An 11061-nucleotide genomic window follows, 5' to 3' on the forward strand; every position below is an offset into this window, starting at 1 on the left:
TGTCACACACAAAAACAAAAACGAGCAAATTCCTACCAGCTCACACACGGCTCAAAAGATACATGCACTAAAAAAATACTTTATATAAAATCATAATATTCTTTAAATCATTTGGGAAAATGAGAACCACTTTAGACTCATACCATGTACTATTGTGTGGAACGAGCAAGTACAGGGGTCGAGTTTACACAGGTCTCATTATTTTAGTCAGGCTGGCAGCGAGAACCCATGTATTTAACATAATAAGAGGCCTTTCACAGAATCTTTAGAATGTCCCATTCTCGGGGCGGCTAAGTGGCGCAGTGGGCAAGGCGCTCGCCACTAGTGCAGGAGATGCTGGGTTCGAGCCCAGCTCTCGGCATTGCTACCAGCTTGGCTGGTCGTTCATACTAACACAATTGGCAGTGTTAGGGGTGGGAAAGCTGGTGGGTGGGTCCTGGTCGTTGTAAACAGCGACTCCTACAGTTCGGTCGGGGCGCCTGCTCAGCGAGGAAAGGATCTAAGGGGGGTAGTGTGATCCTTCCACACGTTACACCCTCTCAGTGAGAGTCCGCGCTGCCAGTTGAAAAGAAGCGGTTGATTGGCTACACATGTGTCGGAGGAAGCATGCGATAGCCTCCACTCTCCCAGACCGACTGTAGGGGGTAGGTGCGCAGCGACCAGGAAGGGGATTGGGAATCGGCATAACGACTAACATTGGGATGGGAGAAAAACGGAGGAAAAAGGAGGGGGGAAAAGATAAAAAATAAAATAAAAAGAATGTCCCATTCTCCCTCCATGTTGGAAGAAACAACAGTTGCCATGTACAAATATGTGAGAAAAATATCAACATAAATGTGATAAATTGGCGTTTTATTACTGGATCTTGTAAATAAGTTATAGTGGAACAGTAATATCATGCTTTTCCAATGTTTTACCTACTCTTACCACTGCATAGAAATTAGGCATTTTTTTTTCTTTCGAAGGTGGTCACCAATGGTTACAAGCAGCCATGTTTGAGGGGGGGGGGGGGTCAGAAAAGTTTTACCAAGTGCTACTCTTTGAAAAATACAAAATAAGGATAACGGCAGCGATATTCAGATGGTTATTTGGCCTGAGCATAGATAAGAAAGAAAACAGGGAAGATGGAAATACATGGTCGGACAGGGTCTCTGATAATCACATAATCATCTAAACTTAGCCATCTCTAAATGAATGAGTCATTGGGGCATGCAAAATGTGTTGGAATAATTCTTGGTCAAATCCCCTGAAAATGAACTTAAAAACAACAATTGAATGAGGACGATTTTAACCAATTTTTTTTTTATTTTATTTTTTTAATGCCGCGATATGAATAACTCTTTAATACTGTCCAAGTAAGACCACCCTGTGTGGTGTGGTCAGGTAAATTAACATTAGGCCAACTTAAAAGTTACGTTTAAACGGGTGAATAACTTCCTGCACTAACTGAAAGAATTGAGCATAAAATAGATCATATTAACTGTTGTGACGGTAAAATTAAATAAGAATATAAAGTAATTTGCTTTAAAAGGGTTTTAAAATGTATAGACTAATAAGACTAAGAGTACTTCCTTATTCTGAAAAGATAATCTTTTAATTTGATTTGATAAAAGTATGGGTCGTGACATGACAGGATGGAGATGTCTCAGAGGGGACAGATATCTGAGAGGACAGAAGTCTGAGCGGACAGAAAAACATACAATAATTGAGGGAATGACACCCGTGTCGACTGTAGTACTAATAAGAGAGATAGAGAATGAGAGAATAGAGAGAAAATAGTTACTAAATAAAGGATTAATAAGGAGTTGGAGCGAGAGATATGAAATGAGCAAGCTGCAGATTTATTTTACCCAGCATCCCTTGCACGTGTCACAGTGTCATAGAGCGTGCTCATCACATGATGAACAGCAGCGCTCTCTCTAACCGCCACCACACATACATTTCATTCATGTGCATTTTCCTTAAAGTGAATGAAATCCAAGACCTATTCATAAAAATAAAGAAATTGTTACCCTCAAACATTCCAATTCCGTCTGAAAAACAATTACCAAAATAATTACTTGTAACTTTTTGATAGGCTGTGATTAAGAGCTTTAATTTATAATAATAATAATAATAATAATAATAATAATAATAATAATAATAATAATAATAATAATAATAATAATAAAGTCTTAAATCTTTTCCCTTTCTACAGCCAAATAAGAAACTACTCCTATCCGAGCTCCGGGAGGGTCATCAAAGAGAAGTCGCCTATTCTCGGTCCTTGCCCCACAATGGTGGAACGAACTTCCCACCACAGTTAGGACAGCCGAAACCCATCAAATCTTTCGCTGTCGACTAAAGACACACTTCTTCAATCATTATCTGAAATAAATTTAAAATATGTAAAACCCCTAACCCTAACTAACCTTACTGTCATGAACTTGTCTTAATATAACCTACACTATAGCACTCAACACTTTGATGAACATTGTTACTCAGCTGAGAGAGTTGTACCCTTCCTGCTGTCTTGTTGTACAAAACTTGTAAGTCGCTTTGGATAAAAGCGTCAGCTAAATGACAAAATGTAAATGTAAAATATTGAATAAAATGATTGCGTAAGTGCTGAACCAAGTCTGTATCACCCCTTGTGCTGGATATACTCATGAATGGCTTTATCCCTCTTACATAACACGACCCTTTTCTCAATAAACGAATGTCGTCATGGGGGGGGACAAGAGAGGGAAGGGCGTGAGAGATGGGGGGGGGGGGGTATCCAAAAATCCACCTCTTTCAAAAAAACTTGTCTCTTGGTCCAATTCACTCCTTACAACGGAATTGCACACACGTACATCCAAGCGTCACAGAACAAACACACCAACTCCCTTACATAATATGGGTTGCTGGGGGCGAGGAGCAGGGGAAGGGGGGGGGGGCAAAGGGGAGGAGAGAAGAGGAACGGAGCGGGGAGGGAGATGAGGGGGGATAGAGGAGAGGACCGTCTTATAGTGTGCGGAGAACAGCTGCTACATCCATGCTTAAAGCAAGTCCTCAGGTTTTTCGTTTAAATTTAGATTTATTTATTTTATAATCCTCTATACCAGTGTTTCTCAAAGTGTGGGGCGCGCCCCCCAGGGGGGGCGCAGAGGCATGACAGGGGGGCCTTGAGATACAAAAAAAAAATAGATTTTTTTTATTCTTTTTTGGATTACAGAAAATTATCACTAAAGTGCCATCTGTTGCAGCTGCACTGTTCTCCATGAAAATACCATATTTGGATAAGTTTGACCATTTCTCAAAATCATTATTTAACACAGAAAAGGATCACCAAGTTACTCTGGATAAAAAAAATCTCATGATGCAGCAGTTAAGGTGTTGATACCATTCAGCACCACATATCTGTGTGAAGCTGGCTTTTCATCCATGACAGCTCTGAAAACAAAATATAGGGCCAAGTTGAGCCTTGAGGATGACATGCGTGTTGCCTTGTCAAAGACTGACAGCAATAAAGACCGTTTGCTTATTTCCTATGTTCGCTTTGTAAATTCCCAGTCACCGAGTGAAGATCTGCTGTTTTGCAAATATGTCAAAAACAGAGAGACAGCTGATGAGCTCTTCAAAATTATTGCCAGTTACCTGACAGAACATGGACTGAAATGGGAGAACTGTGTGGGCTTTTGCTCTGATGGTGCACAGGCCATGGCAGGGAAAAGGAGGGGGCTACAGGCGCTCATCAAGGGGGTCTCACCAAACGCGCAATGGACGCACTGTAAATTCACAGAGAGGCGCTAGCGTCAAGACAGCTTAGCCCTGAGCTGAATGAGGTTTTGACAGAAGTTATAAACGTGGTACATTTCATCAAAACCCGACCCCTGAAAGCGCGCCTGTTCTCTGCTGAAAGCACGCCTGTTCTCTGCGTTGTGTGAGGAGATGGGAGCTGACCATTCTGCAGTGCTGTTTCACAGCGAAGCAAGGTGGCTCTCGCGAGGGAAGGCGTTGTCAATTTGAAAGGTCACGATATTGGTGTTATTTCAATAAATTTAAACATGGCCCATTTCATGACTATTTTGTTGGGGCGAGGGGGGGCCCAAAATATTTTGGTCCGGCAAAGGGGGGCCTGACAGAAAAAGTGTGAGAAGCACTGCTCTATACTGAATGCTGCTTGAGGAAATAACTCAATTATGGGAATCGTTAGGGAAGCTCCTTATTTATCGTTTGAAATGTTGAACTGATAAAGCCATATTGATTTTTATGAATAAACGAGAACAGATGATACTCTACACTACAGTGTGTATATAATATAGTTGAATATTTGGTTGACAAGAGCTGGGAGATGAAGCAGTACTGTACACGGCTAGAGCAGAGGGATACCTCATGCTCACTGCAACTCGCCTTTCTACCACTAGGGGTCCCATGCACAACGGGGAACACCACTCTACAAGCAGGAGTTCCTGAGAAATCCCTGCTTCTGCTGCTGCGCGCACACACACACACACATAGCCTCTTCAGTACCACGCTTCACCACAGGCCTTGCTAAGAGATTGCAAACACGGGCCTGGTTAGGAATTGAAGTGACTTGAAAGCACAGATTGGTAAAACTGACAAAAGAGAAGTGAGTTGCCTAAAGCAAAGATTTTTAACCCACTTTTAAAAACATTACTATATCGTATCCAGGTTAAGTGGTTAGAGGCAAGCTTTGTCTCGTCTCACAGAGGAGTGAACCAGTTGATCCAGAACTGCCACCTCCTCCCTTCTAAACAGCTAGCAGCTATGCATGTTGAAATAAGTATACAAAAAAAAGCACATGGCACAATGTGCAGCTATGCACATTGAAAAGGAGCACATGGCACAATGAGCCAAGTCAGCAAACTTCACATGTTGTTCTGGAAAGGACAGGGCAGTGGGCACCACTTGTTCAAAATGGATTGGACAGGTTGATTATCCCCCATATTGGTTGATATACATCCTTCTCATTATTGTCAACACTACTAAAGTTTAATGATGGAAGAAACTAGCCCCAAGCCTAAACTCACAAGTTAAAGTTACAAGTGGTTGTTTACTGACAAATGCTTTGCAGTTTTGAGAAAGGAAGGAAGGATGATGGGGAAAAAACATCAGATTTCTGATCTTAGTATGTGAAACTCTGCTTTCCTCTATGGTGTGGAATACTTTTTACGAGATTATTCACAGAGGTGAACAATAGAGTCTTTGATTAAGGATATAGTTGAGTTTGCTGACAGAATGACATGTTGCAACATGGAGATACCTAGGTTACAGCAATTGCCCTAGCCTAGATCTCTGTAGAATGGCGAGCTAAGTTATTTATACAGGAGTAGACTAAACTAAGTGGAGCATTTACATACATGATATGAATTATATATATGATGTACAGAGACATCTGGATAATGACGTATACTTATGAGAAGGCTATGGGTGTACAAGTTGAAGGCTGTGTAGAGAGAGTGGAGTAATGCGTTTGTGCATGTTAGAAAGAAGTGCGTTGGTAAATGTCCCCGTCAATCCACTTTTTGCTCCCCAGGAACAACAAATATAAATGTTATATAAAACATCAATAGTCAAAGTGGAATCTTTCACTGTCATTTTACATAAGAGTAATGTGAATGTTGTGGTGATCATGCGAAACATTACAGACAAAATTACATTGGAAATGCATCCAGTACACTAGAATGTGAAACATGAATGTTGAATAGCATACCTTGAAGTGGGGGTACACATCATTTTAAAAAGGGGCAATTCACCCAAAATATTAAAAAATAAAATAGAATCCCAAAATAAGAAATCAGTCCAACACAATGGAGCTGAATGGCACTTGATTGATTTGTGTATAATAATATATAACGGGTGTAGTTGAGTGAATGAAATGAAACTGCATGTTCACCACAAGACCTTTGGAGTATCTTGAGTAATCATGTCATGATTTCTGGAAAGAGGCATTCATTTTGAGTTTTTCAAATGTATTCTTTTTGGCACTTTGAGAGCACCTTGTATTGGGTGTGACGGCAGATATCTCCACAGCAGATATCTCCAAAAACCTTGCCAATCTGCACTGAAACCATCTGGATGGACAGATAGAACTGTAGATAAAACTGAAAAAATTGGAGTACTGGGAAGTTCCCATGGGTGTGTGTGTGTGTGTGTGTGTGTGTGTGTGTGTGTCTCTCCCGGGCCTTTGCTGAGAATAAGAATGTGTTCTCAGTCAACTTGCCTGGTTAAATAAGCATTATTAATACTAGTATACACAGTCTTAATTATTTTTTTTTGTTGAAAACATGCACCATTGTATCTTACAGCCAGACACAAGAGGAAACAGTTTGCCCCACCCCCCTAATGTGTGAAGTCAGAGGATAACAGTTTCATTGAGAATTAATTGGTGGCTGTAATAATAATAATTGACAAGACGGCACCTATATGATTTTCAGGATATAAAGGTTTGTGTTTTAGTTTGGAACTCAAAACACAGGTTATTGTTACCTATAAAGTCAATTTTGATGTAAAGTTATTAAAAGTGAGATTATACATACACACGCATAATATATATATATATATATAAAATATTGTTGTCTCTCAAGGGAATAACTCCAGCCATATCAGCAGGACTTTAAAGTCTCAAGATTATTATTTGTTTTAAATTTGAACGAGCTGTTCCTGTTCACACATAGCCGTCGCCGACTAACTGAACTGTCCCAAGGTCAGATGAAAAGTGGATCCTTAACCCTTTCACTGCCACACGACAGAAGGTTAGCCCTTTACTATCACACAACCGACGGCGCCGATGCTCCATCATTAGCATCATTTGGAGCATCGCCGTCGGTTGTGTGATATAGTAAAGGGCTAACCTTCCGTATCGTCACAGTGAAAGGGTTAACCGGCTGTCGTGCATGTGGCAGTGAAAGGGTTAAAAGAATTAGAGCTATTCTCCTTTAAGAGAACTGCGAGTGACATTACATGAAAATAATTAATCAAATCTAAAAAGGTGGGGGCCGCCAGGGGGCGAGTGTGTTACAACAGGTGCCTTGTTGCCTCGACACGGGGAGCCTCGCGCCATGATGCACTTGAAGCCAGAAAAGGGATGGAAGCAGAGAAGGCTATGTGTGCGTCATCATGAAGTCACCATACCATTGCAAGCAACCTGACAAAACCTGCACATCTGGATCAACAAGCTGGGGCACACGTGGTTCCGTTTTCCCAGCCTCCACCCCACTACACACCCGACAAACAACGCGCCTGTAGGATACGTCCAGTGAAAGAAGAGACGCTCGTCATTGGAAATGAATGCAGGGGACAAGTCTGACTGGTACCGTGTTCCACAGCAGCAAATAGCTTCAGGGAGTGGCCTGCAAGTTCATGACCTGTCCTGAAGATGTTGCCTATAGTTTTGGAGATATGTCCATTATTGCTAATGCAATGGAGCTGAATGGCACTCAAAACTAAATATTTACATTTAATTCAAAGAAATTCAAAAGCAATGCCTCTTTCCAGAAATCATGACCTTGTTACTCGGGATAACACACAGACCATGTTGTGAGCAGTTTCATGTAGGAACCATTTTCTACCAAAGTACACCCCCATTCATTATTATTGGGGTGTAGTTCAGTAGAAAGTAGTTCCTACATCATGAAACTGCTCACAACAAGGTCTGTGTGTTAAAGAGATAATTTGCTTTTGAGTTTTTCAAACTTTAGCAACCCACAAGCTGAGTGCCATTCAGCTCCATTGTATTGGAGCGACAGGACAGCGGACATCTCTACGGAAAATATCTCCAAAACTATAGAATCCCAGCGAAACAATCTAGATATAGAACACTTAAGTTATGGGGGAATTTTTTTTTGTGTGAATTGCTCCTTTAAGGCTCTATAGGACAGCAGAGCGCGATCTGTGAGTAAAGTATGGAGAGAGGAAATAATAAATCGAAAAATAAAACATCAACATTTAAAAACAGTTTGTGCTGCTATAACCCCAGACAGTACATTATAAATTATAGGGGGGGTGCACCAAGGTTGTGCAATTGAGTCTTAACTCTTAAGTTAAGGTGTATAGGAAGATATTAGTTAAAAAAAGCTCAACTGATAAGAGTTGTGCCCTTCCTGATTACTTGTCGTACAGAACTTGTAAGTCGCTTTGGATAAAAGCGTCAGCTAAATGACTAAATGTAAGATATATGCCGGTGATATGATGCAGGTGGTGCGGTATTTAAATGTCTACATGATGACCAATGACGATGAAGCGATGAGCAAGCGCATGATTCACCGGTGTGAACCGGTATCACTCCGCGCAGCATATGCGGAGTCACAAAAATGTACATTACGCATTCCGAAAGGCATTCTACCTAATGCATCATCATGAGTTATTCCCTCCTGTAGGCTAACGGGGGCATCACCACCATGGACGATTTTGAAAGTGCGTCGTCGTGGTGCAGTGATAAACATCTAGGTCTAGGTTATCTGAAAACTCAAACATGTCTATAAAAGGATCGCCGCTTTGGATATGAAAACATGGATGACGCGCCTCTGATCCATCCAGACGCGAAGTATTCTCGAAAGAGGAGACTGGAGAACTGGGTCAAGCCTCGCCAGGGCGATTCCTACGAGACTAGTTTAAATGTGCTAACACACACACGTTAAAAATGTATAAGACATTTAAACATGTTTAGAAAAAAAGAGTGACATTCTAACCTGGTCTCAAACATAATATAGGCTATAGTCCAAATAGAACAAGGGCAAGGTAATCAGATTTTGTGTAAATAGCATCAATAGCAAGGGTCTCTCTGGAACCAATCATCCAAAAAAAATATATAGAATAAAAAAGAAACGATACCGCATAAATACAACGATTCTATTAAATAACATGATTATTTCCCCATAATGACCAAAGTGCTGTATATCTCAAGAAAGTCAGTGTATTCATTATCCAACGTGTCACGTTATACAACAAGGAAGGAGGAGGACAGCTAAGAAATGATCCAAATGTCACGTCTTAATTGGCAATATAGGTTTGTGCCACATCATGCGGATATGAACTAATGCCACACATCACACAGACAGCTCTAAAAGGTGCGCATAGCCTGCGCAATTTGGCAATAATAATGTATGCTTCACCAATGCATTCCTCGCCAGTGGATGCTGATTGGAGCGTGTATCATGGCATCAGAGAAAAGCCAATTGGGCTAATAAGGATCCATTATCTTATACCAATCAGTTCGCTTACCTGTGGGGCCATTATGTAACACACAACTTTCCATTGAATTGAGTCACACAGAAATGGGAGCAGAATCATGCAGCATTTTCCCCTGGTATTATTAGTGAAATTTGAGTACAACAATAACCTAATTTTAGGTTTTCACGTTTTCAGGGGGGACCCTGATGTAAACAAGACAAACGCCTTTCTCTGGTCTGCAACCCCTTAACAATTGTGTGTGTATTGAGTCGTACTGTATTGTACCCATTCTGCAATCTGTTAAATACAATTTTCATTAATTCATTCACGTCGAGTCGACAACCTATATACTTTCTGAGCTGCTCTCTTTGTGACATCATGGTGTAAAGTAGTGGCGTCGTACGGTGCAATTGATGTGACCCATGACTCACCTGCCCACTTGCCCAGCTTCGGAGAGAGCGGCTGCCCGGTGCCCAGCACCCAGATCCTGATCCCCGCCTGCAGCATGTAGAGCAGCCACAGCGCCAGGGAGGCCACGGTCACCGCGCCGACCCAGAAGAGAGGCGCCTCGGCCCCGCGAAGCATGTCCTCCACCACGGTCAATGAATGCATGGCTGGCAGCAGCTTTCGGTGACTGTGTGTGTGTGTGGAGACCTCAATTTTAGGTGCTCTAATTTCCGAGCCACAACGAGAGAGTCCCTTTATAAAGAGGTTTGTAGCATCACACACAACACTCCCCACAACTCCCCCAACACTAGTCTAGCCTGATTTTAACACGCACCGCCCACCACCTACTCTATAGCCTCCAAGCGAACCCACCTCCAAGCGTCATTGGCTACAGCCGCTGTCCGACAACTGATACTCCCCACCCTTTGGTTGCATTTGCATGTCAATCAAATAGAGCGATCACACCCCCATTCATTCGATTTTTCCTTGTATGAAATAGGGTGGGTCAAAAAGAGACCGGGGTGGGTAGCGATTGGGCAAATATTACGGCAGCTACCATCCGGAGCCTGTCATTGGTTCTGGCTGGAACAGGTTTGTCGGTTTCAGTGGGTATTATGAAACCCACGCTTTCGGGGAGGGGGGGGGATGCCCACACCACTTTATGAATGAAAGGATGCTCTCATTGGTGGAAAACATATCTTTCCACCCGCCCCCTGGAGAGCTTTTTGGTAGATCTTACTGGCTAATGGGATGTCAGTCAGTGGCATCTGTGCGCTCCCACCTAAACATGAGTCACCCGTCTATTTTAGGTATTCTGGCTGCATCATACTGCTGTAAAGCACAAAAAGTCAAGAAAAGCTGCCTTCGTCAAGAATTTAAAACCCCAGTAGCACCAAATAATTGTTGTGGCGTATCATTCTGCTATCAATCCCAACACAGAGCATACAAAGTGCGCATGCAAAAAATAAACTACAAGCCCCAAACATCCCATAAACTCGCGAGACTATCTCCTCGTAGTAAGTACCTTATCCAAAACATTGATTGATTGAAAACTTTATTAACAGATTGCAGAATGGGTACAGTACAGTACAGCTCACAGACCAGAGAAAGACTTTCGTCTTGTTTACATCAGGGTCCCCCATTTTCAATTCATCATAACATAATATGACATACACGACATACAGATAGACAGTACTGCTACATACCAGATTTGCAAATACAGTACTGTTTTTGATACAAAAAGAGTCTAGAGAAGAGAGTATATACATTTGACGTAGAAACTGTACATTGGAGGAGGTTGGGTAGGTGGAGGGGGGGGTGGGTGGGTGGGTGGGGGGGGCGACTGTACATTGGAGGTGGTTGGGTGGGTGGGGTGGGGGGGTTTGGTAGGAGGGTCGGTGGGGAACACTGTACAACTGTACAAGCAAAACTGTACATGTGAATATTGACGAAACCATA

The 11061-nt window shown here is 42.1% G+C and overlaps 1 protein-coding gene across 1 annotated transcript in view; it reads right to left on the reverse strand.

The window, feature by feature from the left end:
* The window catches only part of hsd17b12a (hydroxysteroid (17-beta) dehydrogenase 12a), a 54148-nt gene extending 44247 nt beyond the window's left edge, over positions 1-9901 (reverse strand). Inside the window, exon 1 of the mRNA XM_084335610.1 lies at positions 9588-9901. Within this exon, the coding sequence (XP_084191736.1) occupies positions 9588-9768 (181 nt within the window). The 5' untranslated portion in view covers positions 9769-9901. The remainder of the gene's footprint in view (positions 1-9587) is intronic.
* Positions 9902-11061: the final 1160 nt, after the last annotated feature.

The sequence above is a fragment of the Notolepis coatsorum genome (assembly GCF_963971535.1).
Source record: "Notolepis coatsorum genome assembly, chromosome: 18".
Classification (NCBI taxonomy): Eukaryota; Metazoa; Chordata; class Actinopteri; order Aulopiformes; family Paralepididae; genus Notolepis; species Notolepis coatsorum.